We start from the raw sequence: 22194 nt of genomic DNA, 5'->3' as shown, positions 1-22194 counted from the left end.
TCTCTGTGTGGAGCACTGGCTGCTGTCAGACTTCTTGCGCAAACAAAAATCTCACTGGATTATTACATTTAAAATAATGTTTTCAAATGTAAACTGATATTTCCTACTGACACTACAGCAAAACATAGAAATAACTGACTTAAAACCATTTTTTTTTGGTGAAAATACTAGTGGCCTATGACTTTTGCACAGTACTGTATATACACTGAACAGATTTATAAACACAACACTTTTATTTTTGCCTCCATTTTTCATGAGCTGAACTCAAAGATAGAAGATTTTTCTATGTACACAAAAGGCCTATTTCTCTCAAATATTGTTCACAAATCCGTCTAAATCTGTGTTAGTGAGCACTTCTCCTTTGTCGAGATAATCCATCCACCTCTCTCTCTCTTTTTTTTTTTTTTTTTAAATAAAAACAAGACAAAACGTCATTTTTGTTTTGTGTTTTATGTAAATTGTTTGAGAAGAAAAACTTTTTTTTTTTTTTTTAAGATTCAAAATAAGCATTCACAACTTTAGGTTCTTGCTTTCATCAATACAATAAAGCTTTAACACTTTTGGAGAAAAAAAATTGCCTTATTGTAAAGTTATTAACAAAGGGAACGCTTTAAAACACTTGATCCGGTTGCAATTACTTTTTTTTTTTTTTAAACCACAGTTCAGAACATTCCTGGTACAGTGATTGAGTTTATGAAATGATTCCTGGACCAGTATTGAAAAGTGAATATAACATCAGATCTCTTAACAATATATTACATCATATACAGGAATCATCCATTGCAAATGCCACACACACTTGGAAAAGAGCAGTCATTCATTCCTGTACAACTCTGATCAAATTAAAAATCAAGAATAATAAAAAAAAAAAATCTCAAACAAAATACTTCAGTTTTCAAGCATAATGATTTACAGTTTGCAGAAAACAGGAAACAAACAAACTGGAAATTAACAAAAATGGACAATTTACATGTGCTGTGTTTACCAAGAGCTACGAATCATCAAAAAAACTTCTTAGCTGCTGCTTCCTGCTGACTCCTGGAAGTAGGAAAAAAAGAAAGAAAAGAAAAATAAGTCATGACTCTCGATTTTGTCTGTCAAAATGAACCTTTTACAATCTTTAAATAACAGTCCTAATATTTGTTCCATTCTATGCATACAAAATGTCCATCTTGAGTGTTTTCCATCTTGCTTTTTCATTATATGAACAAGAGAGCTTTTAATTTAAAGACCCTGGGAGAGATTTCAGTACCAAAACGTCCGAGGAAGCCTTTGTAGGAAGCCAACAGCTGAAGCTTAATGAAGCACCCAAATCAGAAAGGAAGTCAGAAACTCTCTTACCATTTACATACCTCGTAAAGAGCTGCAACATTGCAACATAAAGATTCACTCACTTGTACATAACATAGCCAAAGAAGAGGAGGGATTGAATGACGATGAAGATCACAAAGTGTGTGGTAGAGAGGCAGGAGGGTAAAGATGGAAGTTCAGGACATTTCACTTTCTCTGCAGGATTCTAAGATCATGACCAACAAGACAGGGTTTATTGACATTTTTCTTTGGACACACATGGTTTTAAACAAGGAAGAAACCACAAGGAGAGATGAAGGGGTGATTGGTTAATGACTAGAGAATCTATAATGTAATGTATAATATGCATTAAGTAATGCAATATAAAATAATATTTAAAAAATATTAAACAAAAAAAAAAACGTACAGCATAAGTATCAGGGTTCATTTACATACTATTATAATTGTAATTATTATTTAAAAATTATTCTTATTTTTATATTTTGGATTTCATTTTAATTTTAAAAATGTAAATAATTTTGCTGTAAACTTTTTGATTGTTTTTTAAAAGGTCTACCTCTGTGTTTTTTATTTCAGTTTTAGGTATTTTAGTACATCAAGTTGTAATAAAATGAGAAAGGTTGGCTTGGCAACAGCTGAAATAAAACAAGTATAACTTACATTTTATGTTTATTTTATTTCAAATAACCAGTTTTAGTTTATTATAATAACCTATAAATTGTATCATGTTATCAAAAACAAAATGGTTTGACTATTTGATTATGACATTATGGTTATTTGCCAGCTAAGCCTCATATATGCTGTGCTATAGGGCATAATGTCTATATCAGAAATGCTGGTTTATTTTGAACTTACCCCATTTTTCTGAATTATGTGTTCGATGCTCCTCTTGACGACATGCAAATGCTCCTTGATGTCATTGAAATGCTGGACTGTCTCATATGATCCTAGTCCGCCTGCGTTGCCCTGCTGCTGACCCACTGCCAGCTGCTTAAGTGAGCCTGACAATGAGTTCCTACAAACCACAACATTAATGCAATGCTTCAATTGCCATTTTAAAAAATTCAAAAACATTCATGATTCAGATGGCAGGTAAAATACTATTAATTATTCAAGAAGTTAACATTTTCAAAGACTTTGCATGCCAGATGGTTCCACATGCAGCTTGTTTTCTGCCTGTTTACATACAAGGAAACAGTATGTCATACAAGAGGATCTTATCAAACAATCAATTCCTCTGAGACCGAGTGTCACAAGACTTAATCTATGTTTTAAATGCATAAAACCCGCATTAAGCTTAGAATATCTCATCTGATTCCTAAGACAAAGCTCATGTTTTTTTTGGATTTCATGACATTATTTCTCCATTGTAGACATGATCATGCAAAAAGATGATTTACATTTCATATCCTTAATCAAAGTATAAAAAAAATTGCAACAAGTTACGCACCAATCCTCGGAACTAATAGATTTAAACAATTATACATTTATCGATATATAATTGTCTCCAAAAAGACAAACAACATTCTCACATTTCAATACGTTTCAATGGATAATTCAACCTTCTGTGCGCTCGTGTAGAGAAATGGATTAATATGATTTAAAAAAAAAAAAAAAAAAAAATCCAAGACTGGAAATGCAATGTTTTAATTGCCAGCTATTTTTACAAGATTTACATTACCATGACACTAACATTCACCAACAAAATGGTTAAAAAATAACCTTTAAAATAAAAACGCAATGAAAAAATGCAACATTGAAAACATGCAAGAAAATCTAACTAAAGCATCTCCTTAATTCCTATCTCAATGAGATATGTCTCAATAAGCCACGAAACCAAACAACATGTTCACTTCCTGTTCAGCTCTGATTGTTCTAAACGTTTTGAGCCTCTCTCTCCTCTAGTGGTACCTTGTTAGAACTACATGCAAATGCTGGTGTCCCTGATTACACTGGCAAATGACGGCTGAGCCCAAGGTCTTTGGCCAAGAAAATCTTAATCTTAATATTACAGTGAATTGTCCCAATCTAATCTTTTAAGCCTCCTCTTAACTCTCCCAAAAGGCCATATATCCTTCAGCCTCATAGAAAAAATGAAATTACCATGCAGCTCAAGCAGCAATGATTGCTAAATTAATCTTCCTAAAAAACATGGTCCCTTTCTTAAACATATTTCAGATGATTAAGAAATACCCATTCAGGCCATGCCACAGCTTTCCTTAGGGGGAGACTTTCATTTGGCTATAAGGCTGAGCAGTACTCTTAAAATGGTCATTAAAGATGGAATATTATTACTATACAAATATTGTGTATTATACAAATATTACATGAATCTATAAAAAGATGATAGATTTATAACTTTTGCGAGTATAAACAAGCAAATCAAGAAAATGCTTTAATACCTTTTTTAAATGTACTTATTTTATAATACACTGAAGAAAGGGAATTAAATTTAATTTAAAATGTACCGCCAGAACGGTCTTTTAAAGGTTTTTTTTCTTTAAAATTTATGAATATAATATAAAAAAAAGAGCAGTGCACAGTTTAACCTTTTAATCAGGAACACATCTTCAAATTTAAGATAATTTCTCTGCTTTGACTTGACTGATCACGTATTATCCTGTGCCTGAAACCCATTTCTTTGGATACCGTCTCCAAAATTCTAAGATGATTATTACGATAAAAAAATATAAGGGGATGGTGAAAATGAAAACGTTTGGTAAGTCATAAGTACAGTCTCCTTGGGGAATTATAAAGACAAGAAAGCAATCAGAAGCAGACGTGTATTTGCTGGTGTATGATGGATATATTTAAAGATGCGCATATAATCCATCAAACAGAGGCCCATAAGGAGCCTAAACTAAATCAAATTTGTTTCTTATGGGAGAAAAAAAAAATTAAGACACAAATCTCCCTTGAGGCAAAAAGTGAACATTTAGTAACCCTCCCAGTAATCTTTATCCACTTCAAATGACCTATATGACAGAAGACGGTGCTTTTTCCCCATCAGATAAGTCATTTTAATGGGGTAAGATGAGTAAAATGAAATTATGATAAAAAAAAAAAGAAAAGGTCAAGATCTTAATATGTGCATAATCTATAAGATGAATTCGATCAACTGAGCATTTGTTTGTTGCGAACCAAATGCCGTTTAAATGCGCGCCAACAGGATTAGCCTAAATGAACAATCGACACAGATTACTGATCTTTTCGATGTCCTTCTGACAATAGGATGACAATGTGGCCTCAATTTTGCCATTATGATGAAGACTGCTGTATTATGTTTAGCTAATAGTAATATTAGAGGTCATGATATTTGCATATTCTCTAAATAGTGAACCTTTTTATAGGTAAAAAAAAAAAAAAAAACAAACAAACCACATTTAACAGATTTGTTCAAACACCACCTTTTTAACATGGACAAAATGGTGTAAAAGATTCAAGAAATATAATATAAAGATAAGAATAAAGCTTTTTATGTTATGGTTGAATTCAGTTTTAATAAAATATAGGATGTACAGTAATTAGGTTATTAAAAGATTCAAACAATGCACTTCTGCAACCAAACTCTTTATCTAAATGCCTCCGCTACAAACAAATCTCTTGCTTAAATCCTTAACAAAACTATCGCTAAGTGTTGTTCTAAAAATCGGTTTAACAATCATTATGGTTTGGATACATCGGAGTTAAAGAGTTGTAAAAACAGTCTTTTGTAGGCTAATCCTCTACTTGAGCAGTTAAAAGAGTTTTAAATGCTGTGTTTTGGTGTCTAATCCCAAAGCTTTATTGTTTGATTTTGTCTTTGTGCTTTAATCCTTGTTCGTCAACACCTCGCTTCAAAAACACCTGGAGGAAAACAAACAACTGTCCACTAACAAAACAAAAAATCAATGCTGACATTACAGAGGTCAAAACAGAATAACAAACAAATGTACTTAATCTGGATTAAACAATGAACATCTTTAGATCTTTATGTAGAGACAAAACAAACAGAAAGTTTACAGACAAAGCCTAATCTGTGCCGTTGTTCAGTTTTTTGCAAAGGCATGTAATGCGCTAAGGCCTGCAGGTAGTTTAGATTCACACAAAGACTGGATGCGGCAAAACACTTTATTGGCTAGGAATTTTCTGTAGTGCACCATATGAGTTTTTTATTAGTTAGTTTTAATTTTGATTTAAATAAATTTGTTTAGGCTAAGCAATAAGAATACATGTTATAATAAGTGCCACTATAACTCATGTTTGTTTTATACTTATATTTTTCTATTTCTATCCCGTTCTAAATACTGGTAAATGTGAAGGATTTGTTGTGGAGTAAGGGAAAATAAAATATGCTTATAATATATTTACTGGTGCAACTTGTGTTTTTTTTCGTCTTTCAACAATGCAATTTTGACCAGGTGTGACTTCAAATCAGGTTTGACTTATATTTCAGAAAATATAGCAATATTTCAGTTATTTTGGACAGGAGAACAATATTTTTCATGGGAACTTACCTTAATTCATTAAGGTTCCTCAAAACCTCCTGTTGTGTATTAATAATGGTCTCCATTTCATGAGTGGGAGCCTAAATAAAGCATGCAAACCATTAGTTAGGCTCAAGGACAGTTTAGGTCATAAATTAAAGTATTTAAAGCAATCATAATTTTGGTGCTTCATAAACTGATAAAGCAACATGTTTTAAAAGACGTCAGACTAGATCTAAATATATCTTATGAAGGATTTAGACTGGATCTGAGATGACAAAACTGGTCAACATTTGTTTTTGCCACATTTCAAATGCATTTGTCATATTCTACCTGTACTGACTGTGCTTGTGACGAGCGTTTGGAGATCTCCTCTGTGATGACTGACACATAACGGCGTTGTTCATCCAGAATCATGGCCAGCTGCCTGTTCAACTGCTTGATTTCCAGGTGGATTCGATTCTGTCCTTCAAACACCTGACGGATTTCCCGGTCGTTAACGCTTTCAAACATGTCCTCAACTGCCAGAAGAGAAACACATAACAGATGTTTTTCTACAAATATAGGTTTCATTTTTAAACTTAGAAAGTTCAAATGAACTATAGTGCAAACAGATTATGTTGTAAAATAGAATAAAATTAAATAAATACGTAAATATACATGAATAAAACACATATATAATATTTGAGAAACAAATAACATGAAAGAGACTTGCAACAAAATGTTACTCATCCAATAAGATCTAAGATCATAATAGGGTTTATAAAAAGTGTATTGGAAAAGTGCGTTTCATCATTCTAGATTTCTGTGTTTTTATGTCAGTTTCTCTTAATGTTTCCAATTCTTTTGACTATGAACATCAGTAAACCTAAAGCTGAATGTGCATCTGAGGTCAAAACTTCAGACTGAATGAGAGCAACTCACTGGGCTGCCCCTGAGCATCAGGGTGCTCTTTCTGAAACTCCTCTTTCCTTTTGTCCAGCTCTTGTTGGAAATTCTCAAATTCCTCCTGGTACTTGTCCTTCTCCTCTTTGGGAATCTCTTTTTCTGGGGGAGGCTTTATCGAAAGACACAAAACACACATTCAAACCCACTCACTCACATAGACACACTTACGCATACTCCAATTATAATGAACAAGAGGAATGGAGTAAGAGGTGGACACTTATGAAATAAGTATGGCCGATTCTTTTTAATCATACTTAAATGTGTGTATGTGACTGTGTGGGGAGGAAAAAGCATACCAGATTCTGCCCAGGCTCTGCAAGTCTGAACAGCAAAAATGACAGAACATCATGGTCATCTGTTGAAAACCAGAAATTGTTTAGCCATATTTTTAAAGCTACAGTGTGCAATTTCAGTACCACCAGCAACAAGTTTAAAGCTACTTTTAGCTATAAATGCTACAAACTATTTATTAGAAGACTTTTTATGGCTTAAAGGGACAGTTTATCTAAAAAATTTAAATCTGTCATAATTTACTCATCCTGAAGTGGCTTCTTTCTTCTTTCTGTCTTCCGTTGAGCACAGAAGAAGATATTTTGAAGAATGGTAATCAAACCGTTGACAGAAGCTATTGTTTTCCAAAGTACGGAAGAAAAAAATACTATGCAAGTCAATGGCTACCAGCAAATGTCTGGTTAACAACATTCTTCAAAATATCTTCTTTTGTGTTCTTGAGTGTGTGTAAATGATGATTTTTGGTTGAAATATGTCTTTAACGGTTGAATGCAAACTAGGCATTCTTGTTTCTTGTTTGTTGATCCAGCTGAAGGATAACAAAGAAAACACTGGAGTTTCAGTCTGAACAAGAAAACTTTGTTATGTTTATCCCATACCTGCAAGACCTCCGGTGGCTGCAGAGATGCCAAAATAACCAGTATCAGGGATGATCATGTTTTCAACTCTGGTGCAGAACTCATAATCATCTTTATCAGGAGTGAAGCCGTTATTGATGAAAACCTGAAACCATTGAGAATATTAAGATGTTACTATAGCTTGGAAATGTCAGATTTGACCCAATTTTGATTAAATTGTCCCCAATTACATAAACAGGAAAAATAAATAAATAAATCATATTAATAATTACCAGTTGTACAAAAATTTAGTAAATTATCAGGGTCAAAACGTCAAATTATAGTTGGTTATTTAGAATAAATATAACTTTGACCTACCGATAAATTTTTTTGGTAGTAGGTGATTTTGGCACGTACAGGGTAAGGTTTGTTTCTGAAGTCTCTAAGACATGTACCTAGAGATTGGGTTGTGCCATCACTGAAAAAAAAAAAAAAGATTTATCAAATACATGTGTATATAAACACAAAGACAACAACAAAACATTTCCTTGTCAACAGGGGAAAAAGCTAAATTAGTTTCTATTAAAATTTCCATAATGTCATGAATCAATAAAAACATTACGAAGAATATGGAGGCCTATGGTTATGTTTGCGCAGTCTAGCACATATGCTGCTGACAGCTCTCCCCCGCTGGCTCACAGATCTAATTTAATGCTTTCACTGTTGCTGCACTCAGATTAAGACAGACAGAGGATTAGACTCTCTCTCTCATAAATAATCATATTTCCTAATATCCTTTCAGTTGTAAAAATGAGAGCGCTGATGTCAGCAAGGAGGATGTGTTTACTTACTTTTGATGGTCGTAAAAAAGTTTTCCGTTGTTACCCACCACTATGACAGCAGGGTTGTTTTTCTATAATAGCAAGGTCACAGAAAAGAGACATAATCCTTATTTAGTACAGAGGAGATACATTGGTGGTGCATTGGTGTTTGTTCCTGAGGGAAATGCAAAACACATAACCATAATCCTTTGATAAATATATATTTAGCTCTACCTTAAGATGTTTTGACCAAAAAATGCACATCGTTCAGAAACAAACATTATTGAGGCATTTTACAGACACAAACAAGTGTTTATTTAAAAAAAAAAAATTCTAATAATAATAATAATAATAATAACAATAATTACAATAAACTCTAGGGTTGAAAATTTTTATGAAATCAATTTGCTTTGAAAATCCCCAAATGAAAAGAGATTTGAAAATTTTTATATTATTGAGACAGATGTGTAAAAAATTTTTATTAATGTTTTAAAATTTTTATAATGCCTTTAAAATTAAATATAATTTGTTATAACTTGTTTTCTATAATTTGTTTTTTTTTTTATTAAAAGCAACAGCAATTCAGAGTAACATTTTATATAGCTGTAATTGTAAAATAATTTATAATTATATTATTATTATACATTCAAATTATAAAATTATATAAACAAATCTGAAATAAAATTATATTTAATTAAATGCATTTTTTTTTATTATACTTGTGTGCAATCACCTTTCCATCATTATCAAAAGAGTCAAAGAATATTCCCACGCCGTTCCACTGATCAGCAGCCCCGTACACAGGACCCTCCAGACCTTGACCGGCCGTGAACCATATGGCCTACAGAACACAGAAACACACACACACACACACACACACACACACACACACACAGAGACACACACACACAGAGACACACACACACAGAGACACACACACACAGACACACACACACACACACACACACACACACACACACACACACACAGAGACACACACACACACACAGAGACACACACACACACACAGAGACACACACACACACACACACAGACACACACACACACACACACCAGGCTCTCTTCAGTAAGCATGGGTAATTTGGTAAGTGGTGCTTGAAATCAGTGTGGTCTGCTCCACTGGACTGTGGGACAATTCAAAGAAAGCACATGTTACTTGTACAACACTACATTTTAATTGCTCATTCTACACCGCAAATGCTGAACAACGTGAAATTATCAAGGCTGACCTGTGGATGCTTTTACTGATGAAACAAGTTTATTTTATACAAAAAGAAGTGCACGTGATAAGATGAAATATATAAAACTAATGATTTAACAATACATAATTCAACAAAATCATATTTTGTGCAAGTTAAGTGGTATAGCGCCCAGGAATGCAGCCACACAAAATGAGCTCATGATGAAAAACCCACAATTTTATGACATATATATTCAAATTTAAATCGCCGGTGCGGCGATGTAAACCCACAATTTTATGACAAATATATTTTCACATCTTATTAGAAAAAGTGTCTTGTTTGCCCATGCAAAACTGCCCCAACAGTGCTAGGGGGCGTAGGCGTGTGACGGTATCAAATTTTCACGTTGCGATAATTGCTAATGTTTTTATCTAACAGCTTGCACCAGCGCAAACTATATATTGTCTATCCTTAGCCTGGATAGACAATAGCGAGCCTGTACTAGAATTATGAGAAGAAAGCGAACTATAACAACATCAGTACAATTGCGTGTATTTATTTATTTTTTGTCAGGTTTTACTAAGGACACTCTGTAATGAATTAGCACTGAAAGGGCGTGGACATAGTTATTTTTGCACTTGAACTTATTGAATATGCATTTGTAAGAATTTCCCTTTCAGGCAAAAAATGTATGAGAGGAGAATTTTCAAATGAATAACTCAATACATTATTTTTAATTTGCTTTGGGAAATAAAAGACGAGATGGAACCCTCAACTAGGAGTCACACTTCTAGCAAATATACATTTTTTGTCCTCCGGTTCTTTTCAACTTACTGAGGCTTCTTTATTTCTTCTTTTCTTTATTTGTGTCTTCCAATTTGCGCTACACTTGGTATATCGTGTTGGTCGACATATAAATGAGATGCTATGTTTGTATTCTTTAATTTGCGCATTGTAAGTAAACCACCCGCAGAAATGTACCCTCCTATCGGCGCTGTTTTGGAATTGCACTCTCGCGTTAATTTACCCTGTTTAGTAAAACTTGCCCTTAGCTGCAAAAAAAAAAAAAAAAAAGGTTTAACAACTTTTTTGTTATACCAAAAAGAACTGAACACTGATCGTGTTAGTTAACCTAATTTACCAAAAGTAACATTTGCTACAGATGCGGTTATTTATTATGTTAGCTCGGGTTCATTAAATAACAGTTGCAACTTTTAATCTTAACAACAATGTTGAAATGAACTAAGATTAATGAACATTACAATCATTTTTTCAATGGCAGTTTACGTTGATGAATTTACAAATGTTAACTAATGGAGCCTTAATGCAAATTGTGCCTGAACACAGCATACAGAGGTGTTGTGTAGTTTAACCAGCTGATGGTAAAATAATTCTTAAAATGCATTACAAAAATCAGAATAATTTGTAATAAATAATTATTTACGGTATTTTGAAGTGCCCATGAAAACAAAATCGTGCAAGTTTATTACTGTGATATATTGCATGACCTAACATCGGCACATGTCTACTAGGGTGTTCTGGGTGGTTAGACTATGCAGGTGTTCTGAGTGGCTGTTCTGTTCACCATTAAGTCTCTATGATTTTCTGATCTCTACATATGACTTCACAGGAAGTAGACACACTGCTTCAATGTTTCGCAGTTTCTGTTTGACATGTGTCCTTCACACATCAGATAAAGTTTTGAACTTGTGTAATGTACAAGTTTTAAACGTCATGCTTATTAACAAAATGCAGGGATTCAAAGAATCCAAAAAAAAAAGGATGGTGAAAGTGTAGCTTTGATCACAGAAATAAATTTGATTTTAAATGACCTTAAAATAGAAAAGTTATTTTAAGTTGCAATATTTTACAGTACAGTTTTGTTTAAATAAACGCAGCCTTGGTGAGCATTAATATGGAAACTTATTTCTGGAAAGGAATAAAAAAATATATAAAAATGGTAACTGGGACATTTTAGCTCATAATTCTCATAAATCTCATGATTCTCGCAAATGTGAGTTTATATCTCAGAATTTGGACTTCTAAGAATTGTGAGAGAAAAAGTGTAAACTGTGAAATATAAACAAAGTCGAATGCTAAGTAAAATTAAAAAAAATTTCATGGCAGAAATAAGTGTCCATACATAAAAGACTTAAATATTATAATATTTATATATCAGTCTCTTACTAACGAAAGTGTACACAGAAAGTATTTTCCAGTACACTACTTGTAGGAGAATGCACACTGGAGAAACCAAGGTTAAATGCTCAACTAATACAGAAATACTTTAGCCTAGCTCACAGATCACACCGATACAGCACTTTCCCCCTTCTTACCAGTCCATCTGCTCCCATTCGTCCTCGTCCAGACACACGAAATGCCACTTCAGCTTCCCAGTGTTCAAAACTAACAGGGTTTTTTGTCCATACCGAACCCTTCTGGCTCCGCAGAGAAGGGGTGATTCGGATCTGATCCGAACTAGGAATGGCATCTGGGGAAGAGGTACAAATGAGAAAATGCATGAATAAAAAAATATTTCATAATAATATTAAGCATATTCTGATCATTGAGCAACCTGATTTGATGTAAACAAGTTTCCATTTAATCTTTATTGAATTTCTTTTTATATTAAAAGGTTGTTTCTCAAAACCAGTAAGAGCCGAGGTAAGAAAGCTGGTTTTTGAGCATTTGTCAGTATATCTTACATTAGAGAATTTAGAAAATATTCATGCTACATAATTTCATTATCACACACCCATGTGTAATATCTGGCACAATACTAGGTTTAAGAGTAGAGACTTCCCTGACCCCACACATCTCTCTGTTTAAACAGAACAACATTAAATCTGAGCACTAAGTAAACAGCATTTATTGCTCCTGCCGGCTAAGAGATTTAGGAAGTGCTGCAAAACAGAACTTTGCTCTTAGCACATGCCAAGACAGTTTTGTTAAACCTGCTAGGAAATATAGAGCCATGTCAGCTGTGAAACTGCACGCATACATTTATTAATCAGTTTTAACAATGTCACCAAGATTATGTAACAAAAATGATCATGTAAATCTAATGACTAATCAAATTGACAAATAAAATTTATTTTATTTCATTATTAAAAAGCAGCTGTTGATTTATCAAAAACAGCTTGCAGTGGACCAAACATATCAGATCAAAATGAAATAATTTGCATTGTTACAAGTAACTCCACATGCAAAAGCAATGCAATCTATCATCACAGTTCGTTTTAATGCATCTTCACACATTTAAAATGGAATTTAAACTACACTACATGGACTACACATACTGACAAATGACAGACAGTGATACAGATGGATGAGAGAGGACAGACAGACACCCATCTATAAACTTACTGCCAGTGTGAATCCAGAATGGGATACTTCCATCACTCTGTGTCAGATGTGGCCCTTTGAAACTGTATTTATACTCAAAGCGCCGATGCGGCGAGTCCCCGACAGCATTGTCGGCGAAAACGTGCGGAAATATTAAAGATATTAGCAATAAGAAGGCATAAGCTGCCAGGCACTTGGCTATGGGTACCGCCATGTTTGAGTCTGAGTGCTGACGTAGCGCAGAGAGGGGCGGGACGACTGGAAACGCTGAAGGGCCAACAGGGCGCTCTCTCATTGGCTGAAGCGCTTGCACACGGGGAATAGATAGCGAACCGCTTTGAGCCTCGTTTTCAGATACTGATGACTTGGTACTAGACGTGTCATAGAATACGAGTAAATTACTAGAGTTTGATGTGCTTTTATATAGAGATAATGAAAATACGAATTGTTAAGAATTACATAAAACATATTGTTTTAAAAATGTGTTTATTTTATTAGGGAAATACCATATCCATAAGTCAGTGTAAATGGTATAAATGTCTTTAAATTATAGGCCTATGTAAATCTCTTGTAACAAACCACAAACAAAAAAGTGCTGAAATGCTCTGAAAGCATTAACATTTGATTCTTTTCTTTTCTTTTTTCTCCCCACCTTCTCTTCTCTCTGGCAGTTAATGCTAATATGATAATGTGGGTATGTAACTGCCTCTTGTTCTTGTGGCATTGAAGCATTAATAAAAAAAAAAAAAAAGTAATAATACGCACACACACACACACACACACACACACATATATATATATAAATATGAAAACCAGTAGCGGTTTTAGGCACGGGCGAACCGGTTAGCCGCCCGGGGCGTCATTTTTTCGTGACACATTGGGGGCGGCAGCACGAGCAGATTAAAAAAGAAAATCCTCTGCGTCGCGAAACGGTTTTTCATCATTTATATCATTTCACTGTGTGTGGAATTGGCAAATTGGCGCTCCCTGCAGCTGCCGGCGCCCCTGCTTGCTGAAAATGTACCATGCACAGAAGCTGTGTGTTGTGAGAGAAGTGTAAAAGGGGGCGGGGCGAGAGGCGCTGGCGACATTTCACCTCTGGGTCTCTCAAATTGAACGGACAGGGCGGGGGGGAGTCCACACTATTAATATAATTAATAATAGGCTAAAATCAGTCACACACCTCGACTTTCTTCCAAATAACGCACATTTCATTCATAATGTTATAATACAGGCATATAGTTCCTGCAAATGAAACTAGGTAATACAAAACGATTATGCGGTCATCGAGGTGAATTGGTTTAGTCTTGACTTCTGGTCGTGAGGTCGTGAGTGACAGTTGGGGGGATGGGAAATCTGTTGATTGTCGAGTGCCAAATAAACAGAGATGGAGAAGAAAAGGTCAAAGCCATCAGGTGCCCAATTTCGAAAAGAAAAGAAGAAGAGGAGAAACGAGCAAAAGATAAAGGTATGCAACTATGTTCTCTCTCTCTGTATGATTACAGTATCCATTTCATGAATGAAGGGCTAATGTTAATTGGTGGTGGGTAAAACTCTTTGTTAGCCTTTTTGCTATGATGCTTGCTATGCTTATTCTCGAGGTCGGACATCCGGGACTTTTACTCCCATAATGCACTGCACGCGCATAGCAACCGCGGCGAAGGGTAAAACAAACAAGCGCTCGCCATTAAGCAACACGAAGCGGAAGACAAACGAGCGCAGAGCTGTCGAGAAAACTGCCGAGAATCATGCCTAAAAACTGTTGTGTTGTTAGTTGCACAAACAACAGCGTAAAGAGGAGTGACCTCTCATTTTATATGATACCTAGCAAGGCAACTGAGCCAGAAAGGAGAGAGAAATGGCTCCAGCTGTGCCACTGACAGACTGAGCTCATTACAGCCATTGTGTAACACAGTGCTTTGAATAAACATCTTTTTTTTTTTCTAAATGAACAGTTAATGTAATCGATGCTTGATGGGTATTTAAACATGACTGCAAGTGTAGGACACATGGTATGTACACATGGTGTTCATACCAGGGGATTTGATGAGGTAATTGTATATGTCTGGATACTCGAGCCTGGGCCATGCCTTTGGGTTGTTCTCCCAGGACTCAGCTGGATGTCGATAGGGACAAGATTGTAACGTTAAACCTACAAGCGACAGCTTTCTGTGGTACCTGGTCAATGCAGGCGCAAGTAGACTTTCTATATATTGATAAGACATTCTTTAATAGAAGAAAGAAGATCTGTATTTGTATAGCTGCTAGCGCCTTTCACATACATGTAACTTTAGCTAACGTTAGTCACAAAGCGCTTTACATGAGTGTTTTATTACATTCACTTCACTTCTCACCACCGACATACATTCGCATACACAGATATCGTTCATCATTAATACAAAGTAGTCCGTTAGTATCCATAACTGACATAATCCACAACAAAACTTATGTGAATAGATACCTTTTTGATTTTCCTCGGGCTTTGCCTTGATTGCCTTCGGTTTGTTTTACCCTTCAAACACGGCGGCGGCTTGTTGCTATGCAGGTCACATGATTTGTGACGTAACGCCGACCAAGAGAATACAACAATAATTTGGTTTCAACTCTATCACGAGATCTAATTTATAATATTGTGCTTTGCAATAAAACTGTTACAAGTTCAGTTATCATTTCCATCATTTGGTTTAACGTTAGGCCCTGTAAATAACCAACAGCATTTTCGAATCTGTAGGTTAAAGACGAACATTTACTATTTATTTGCTACACAGTATGCTAATTATAGTTTCCTAAGAATACAAGTCATAACTAAAAGTGTGTCATGCATAGAAATTGAGGCAGTAACCAAAGAGCTAATGGTTCCTCCATGAAAGTTAGATTAATATACACATTTTGGTTGAAAAATATCCTGAAACCCAAAGAGTTTTTGGTGATTAAAAAATAAAATCCCATTGTTTTTGCCTATACATATAATTTAAAGTCATTTTATTTTTTAAACAATTGAGTCCCAGTGACCATAGCATAACATGAATAAAATATAATTTTTCAATAATTTTTTTTACCATTTGTTTCTATGCTCTAAACAATGTGATGACATGGGGGGGGTCAGGATGAGCCAACAACCTCCCCTGCTACACAGGCCTCTTCTGGAATGGTCTCAACCCTTCAGGATGAGCCAACCACCTCCTCCGATACACATATGTCTCCACAAATATCTGATATTGAGGATGAAGACCTCTTTGCTCTCTACTTCTCCCCAGCATGAGCTTTCAGGTGTGCATATCGTGTGTGTGTGTGTAGGCTACAAGACAACTGGACAACTGCAATTTAATGTAATTTTAATATTTCTGCTCATTTATGAGTAGGACTATGTTTTTTCACTGCTATGTGTTTTGAGTAATATGCCAATATGCTGTCTGATAGAAATGCCTGGAGCTGAACCCCCACTGAGCCCCACTGGTGAGGATGAGCCTCTGTCAATCGACCCTGCTAACTGGCCCTCACATCTGACTGACAGGTTTCGGACTGAGCTGGTTCGCAGAGGACCAAGTAAGGTGCCACCTGGCTTTGTTTTCCATATGAATGAGAGTGATGGGAGAAGTTGCCACCAACAATATTTTAAGAAGACATTAGTAAGTGGTGAAAAGATGGCAAGAAGTTGGCTGATTTATTCAATTAAGAACAACAGCCTCTTTTGCTTCTGCTGCAAATTGTTTTCCAAGAGGAACATCAATTTAACAAGTGCAGGAATGGCAAATTGGAAACATGCAAGCAATTATCTCACATCACATGAAAACAGTACAGAACACCTCAATTGCATGAAAGCATGGAAGGAACTGTCAATGAGGTTAAAAAGTGGGACAACTATTGATAAGCAGGAGAAGGCACTTCTGGAGGCTGAAAGGGTGAGATGGAGAGCAGTGCTGACACGTCTCACTGCTATCGTGCAGTCACTGGTTATTCGAAATTACTCGTTCACACAGAAACACGGTTCACACCATCAAATGGGAACTTCCTCAAAGAGGTCGAACTTATGGCCAGGTTTGATCCCATCATGAAAGATCACCATAACCGTGTCGAAAGAGGAACATAACAGTTCATAACAGTAATAACATAACAGTCATAAAAGCTACCTAGGCCATCATGTGCTGAATGAGCTGATTTATTTGTTGAGCAGCAAAATCATATCTGCTATAGTGGATGACATCAAGCAGGCAAAGTTTTTTTCAATAATTTTGGATTGCACCCCAGATATTTTTTTTTTTTCTCTTTTAAAAACTTTATTGCAAACTGGACAGAATTATACAATGGTTTAGATTAGAACAAAGAAAACATGAAAGTATACAAAAACACAAAACAGGTTCAGGGAGGTTTTTTTTTTTTTTTTTAATTATTGAATACAAAATTATATACACAACCAAGGCAAATGTAATCATACTACAATATGTAAAACATTCGAAATGAAAGGCTTGACACAAATTAACTAAAAATTACTTAAAAGACAAAGAATATAGACATTCATGAAATCATATCTTACATCTCAGATAGGGTATAAAAAAATAAATAAATAAAATAAAATAAAAATAAAATTAAATTAGATTAAGGGGCAATATTACACCAAATCATATGAAATCAAAAGATCAATCAGTTTCATCGCACTCCTACCTCTCATTCTCTCAAGGGCTTTAGAAAAACACTTTAGATCATTTTTGAACACAATAAGTAGTGGGAGGGATTTAAAAAAATCTACATTTGTGAATGAAATATTTTGCCAAATTGCACCCCAGATATAAGCCACACAGAACAGTTGTCAGTGGTCATTAGATGGTGTCACTGATGGAGAAGCCCAAATATTCTTAATATTTTTTGTTGATAATATTGTTGCTCTCTGCTTTTGTTACTTTTTATATATCTGATTGTATATATTTTTTGGCATATTAATATAGTGTATATTTATTTAAGTTCTGATAACTTATACTCATATTTTGTGCAGAATGGGGGGGGGGCTCGAAAGGGGTCTCGCCCAGGGTGTATTTCAATGTAGAACCGCCACTGATGAAAACACTCACAGGTTGTTGCAGAACTTCGCACACTGGATGAGAAAGTTGTGATGCTTGTGGTGGTTGCGAAGAGTGGAGGAGGTTCCGGGGGAAGACACGGACATCCAAAATGCAGAACACAACAGAAAGCAAAGCACGGTTAACCAACATGAAACAACGCTCTCACAAACACAAGACGTAAGACAAGCCATTATATAGAAAGGGTAATGAGTGACAGCTGCTGCTGTTGACAATTAACGGAGATGCCCACAAACTAATCAGTGCAGACGCGTAACACACAGACTTCACCCACAAAGTGCAAAACCCAGAGATCACGGTTTACCGTGACAGTACCCCCCCCCCTCTAAGAACGCCTCCTGGAGTTCCCAGAAGGGCCTATCTGCTGATTGTAATCATCAATAAGGGAGTGCTCCAATATGTCCCTAGCAGGTACCCAACTTCTCTCCTCCGGACCGTAACCCTCCCAGTCCACCAGGTACTGGAATACTCGTCCCCTCCGTCTCGAGTCCAGAATACGATTAACCGAATATGTCGGTTCCCCATCTACGAGACGCGGCGGCGGGGGAACCGGAGTAGGCGGATTAATACGTGTTGGATTAATACGGATTAATAAATCTTGCGGACTCTGGTCCAGGTTCGGTGGCACCTCTGGACAAACGCGTGAGCAGAGGGGACCGCGAATTCAGATTCCAGACTGGGAAAAACTGGTGGCTGGTAACCTAAGCTGCACTGAAACGGAGAAAGGCCCGTGGCTGACACTGGTAACGAATTGTGAGCGTACTCCACCATAGAGAGTTGTTGGCTCCAGGAAGAAAGATTCTTGGAGACCAAACATCGCAACGTCCTCTCTAAATCTTGGTTGGCTCGCTCAGACTGCCCGTTACTCTGGGGATGATAACCCGAAGACAGGCTAACCGACGCTCCTAGCAGCTTACAAAACTCTTTCCAAAATTTGGATATAAATTGAGATCCCCTGTCAGAAACCACGTCTACCGGGAGGCCATGAAGCCGAAAGACGTGATCAGGACAGTGACCGCTGTCTCCTTGGCTGTCAGTAATTTGGGCAAGGGAATGAAATGTGCCACCTTCGAGAACCGGTCCACTACGGTCAAAACGACCGTCATGCCATTAGAGGTAACAAAATCTAGTGCGATGTAGGACCAGGGTCTCGAAGGGACAGACAGCGGTTGAAGGAGCCCATCAGGAGGTTGGTTAGATCAGTGGTTCCCAAACTTTTCCATTCCACGACCCACCTAGACAAGTGTAATATATTTCACGACCCACCAAAATATTAAAAAAAAAAAAAAAACAACGAGTGAAATTACTTTAAACCTAATCTTACTTAAAATTTTTATGACAGAAATTAAGTATTTAAGAAAAATAACCATTTTATTTTAGAGTACAACTGAAAATTTCACTACAAATTTACAAGTTTTAATTTTTGTTTACTGGCGTTAAAATATGTAGTGTCCATAAAAACGTGAAGCAGGCTCACTCCAGTGAAGTGTGATCTGCGCTGCTGTGTTTTGTTGCATTCATGATCCTTCCGTGTGTGTCGGCGAGAACGGAGCACAATCCAACACTTTTTTAGAAAAGCATAAGAAGCAAAGCAGAACTATCTAAAACAGTTTGGAGATTAAAATAATTGTGAAATAGGTAAAAAAAGACCGATTGAACCTTTTAATGACATTGCTCTGAGACCTTCAAAACACGCAACGCACACGGACTTAATTGCAATTTGAAAATCACACTAAGGATATTGCAGTTCATTATTAATGTTGGTGGGCTATATCGTTGTGATGAGTGGGTTCCCAGTTCCCGCCTCCTTCTTCCTGTGATTGTGAAGATTTTAATGTTTTACACTGGTGCCGAAGCCAGGGAGGAAGGAGGGGCGCGCTGCCGAAGATCCTTCGCCGCTGGGGTGAATCCGCAGTGCCATCGAGCAGGGCGAAGGAGTCTGCCGCCGAGGGTGCTCGATGTGGTGGGCTGGAGTGAGTTGCCGGGGGGGGGGGGGGGCGAACTCACTCCAGCCCACCGCCTCGATGACTCCTTCGTGGAAAGAGGTGGGAACCGGCGGACAATCAAACAAAGTTTTAATAACCAAATAAACACAAAACAGCGCGACAGCCCCTCTCGGATGACTGCCGTGCACAAATAAAAAACAAACACAAAATAAAACCCAGGCCTGGTCCTCTCTCGTCCTTCACTGTCATCGCTCCTCTTTTGTATCTTTCCGATCTCCTCCGTGGTTCTTGAGACCGGTGAGTGTTGCTCATTTCCCAATCACTCCACCGGCCTAGCTCTGTTCCCATGGCACTAGGCCCCGCCCCACTCGTCACATTCGTGCAGCCCTAGACTGAACTGTGTTAGTGTCTGTGTGTCATTGAAACGCAAAATTAGCTGCAGCCAAGTGACTTTGTGCGACCCACCTTGTTCCATTCCGTGACCCACGAGTGGGTCGCGACCCACAGTTTGAAAACCCCTGGGTTAGATGACTTACCACTGGCGCAAACTGAGCAAGCCAAAACAAAATCGTGGACGTCACGAGCCATAAGTGGCCACCAGAATCGTTGTTTAACTAACCCATTAGTTCGACTTATCCCTGGATGACAGGCAACGTTAGAGCAGTGACCCCACTGAATGACTTCGGACCTTAACTCATCCGGCACAAATAAACGATTCGGTGGACAACCGGGCAGAGGCGTTACCCCTTCTAAGGCCGTCTTGACCTTCGACTCAACCTCCCATACGAGTGCTGAGACAACTACTTTCTCAGGTAAAATAAACTCGTGAGGCACCGGGCGGGCGGAGGGATCAAAAAGACGTGATAAAGAGTCGGGTTTGACATTTTTGGAACCCGGGCGGTACGATAGAGTAAAATCAAAACGACCAAAAAAAGTGCCCTCCGAGCCTGCCTGGAATTGAGTCTTTTGGCAGTTCTAATGTACTCTAAATTCTTATGATCGGTCCAAACAATGAAAGGTACCCCTGAGCCTTCCAACCAGTGACGTCACTCCTCTAAAGCTAATTTGACGGCCAACAATTCTCTGTTACCAATGTCATAATTGCGTTCAGCAGGAGATAAACGATGGGAGAAAAATGTGCATGGATGTACCTTATCGTCCGAGGCAGCACGTTGGGACAGCACTGCTCCTACCCCCACCTCTGATGCGTCGACCTCCACGACGAACTGCCGTGTGGGGTCAGGGGCCACAAGGATGGGAGCTGAAACAAAGCGGCTCTTGAGGTTAGTGAACGCAGTCTCGGCTGCGTCCGACCACCTGAACGGAGTACTGGGAGAGGTCAAGGCCGTCAGAGGTGAGGCTAGTTGGCTGAAATTGCGAATAAAACGCCGATAGAAATTGGCAAACCCCAGAAACCGCTGTAGGGCCTTACGGGAATCTGGAAATGGCCAGTCTATCACAGCCTTAACCTTGTCAGGGTCCATACGTATTCCCTCGGACGAGACGATATACCCTAGGAAGGGAACAGAGTGTGCATGGAATACGCATTTCTCCACCTTGACAAAAAGCCCATTCTGAAGTAATCTCTGGAGCACTCGTCTGACGTGTTCAACGTGTTCCTGGAGAGATGAAGAAAAAATCAGTATGTCATCCAGGTAAACATGTATAAACTGATCTATCATATCTCTCAACACGTCATTAACAAGTGCTTGGAAAACCCCTGGCGAGTTGGAGAGCCCGAACGGCATCACCAAGTATTCAAAGTGCCCTCTAGGGGTATTAAAGGCGGTTTTCCATTCATCCCCCTTCCTGATACGGACCAAATGATAAGCATTACGTAAATCCAACTTTGTGAATATGGATGCTCCCTGTAACCTCTCAAAAGCTGAAGACATTAGTGGCAACGGATAGGTGTTCTTTATTGTAATGTTGTTCAGCTCTCGGTAGTCAATACAAGGTCACAGAGAACCATCGTTCTTACCCACAAAAAAAAATCCCGCCCCCACTGGAGAAGATTTATGTATAGCACTAAATATACACTTAAATATTTGTACCTTGTACATATTTTTGTGTGTGTAAGTATGTAAATATACATTTAGTGCTTTGTAAATAATTTTTTTATATTCAAAGGGTTTTTTTTATAATATGGTATAGCTGTCATGCACAATTTACACACATATTAGCAGTCCTATATATCAAAGCATTAAACAGAATCAGGAAGTTATGTTGGGA

The 22194-nt window shown here is 37.2% G+C and overlaps 1 protein-coding gene and 1 long non-coding RNA gene across 2 annotated transcripts; both read right to left on the bottom strand.

Annotated features, from left to right (window-relative positions):
- Positions 1-431: 431 nt before the first annotated feature.
- Positions 432-13194, bottom strand: LOC132117004 (protein ERGIC-53-like). The gene is made up of 13 exons (XM_059525985.1): positions 12963-13194; positions 11933-12087; positions 9128-9235; positions 8425-8486; positions 7952-8051; positions 7616-7739; positions 7022-7080; positions 6702-6834; positions 6111-6298; positions 5808-5878; positions 2167-2326; positions 1395-1516; positions 432-1038 (listed from the first exon to the last, which is right to left on the bottom strand). Exons 1-13 carry the CDS (start codon positions 13153-13155, stop codon positions 1002-1004), a joined length of 1512 nt encoding a protein of 503 aa, XP_059381968.1. The 5' UTR covers positions 13156-13194; the 3' UTR covers positions 432-1001.
- Positions 13195-18414: 5220 nt separating this feature from the next.
- On the bottom strand, positions 18415-21530 carry LOC132116658 (uncharacterized). The gene is made up of 3 exons (XR_009425671.1): positions 21432-21530; positions 21114-21330; positions 18415-18541 (listed from the first exon to the last, which is right to left on the bottom strand). It is a non-coding gene; the product is annotated as an uncharacterized LOC132116658 (long non-coding RNA).
- Between the last annotated feature and the right edge of the window lie 664 nt (positions 21531-22194).

Source organism: Carassius carassius, chromosome 36 (genome assembly GCF_963082965.1).
Source record: "Carassius carassius chromosome 36, fCarCar2.1, whole genome shotgun sequence".
Taxonomy (NCBI): Eukaryota; Metazoa; Chordata; class Actinopteri; order Cypriniformes; family Cyprinidae; genus Carassius; species Carassius carassius.
Note: the sequence above shows the minus strand (reverse complement) of the source record. Positions and strands in the feature narration are given on the sequence as shown.

Excerpts from the sequence above, each read along its gene's own strand:
- LOC132117004 (XM_059525985.1), bottom strand. The coding sequence starts at position 13,155 with ATGGCGGTACCCATAGCCAAGTGCCTGGCAGCTTATGCCTTCTTATTG. Across the intron at positions 6,835-7,021 it reads CAGAGCCTGGGCAGAATCTG|CCTCCCCCAGAAAAAGAGAT; the intron begins GTATGCTTTTTC and ends CTTTCGATAAAG. Across the intron at positions 5,879-6,110 it reads CACAAGCACAGTCAGTACAG|GCTCCCACTCATGAAATGGA; the intron begins GTAGAATATGAC and ends TGCTTTATTTAG.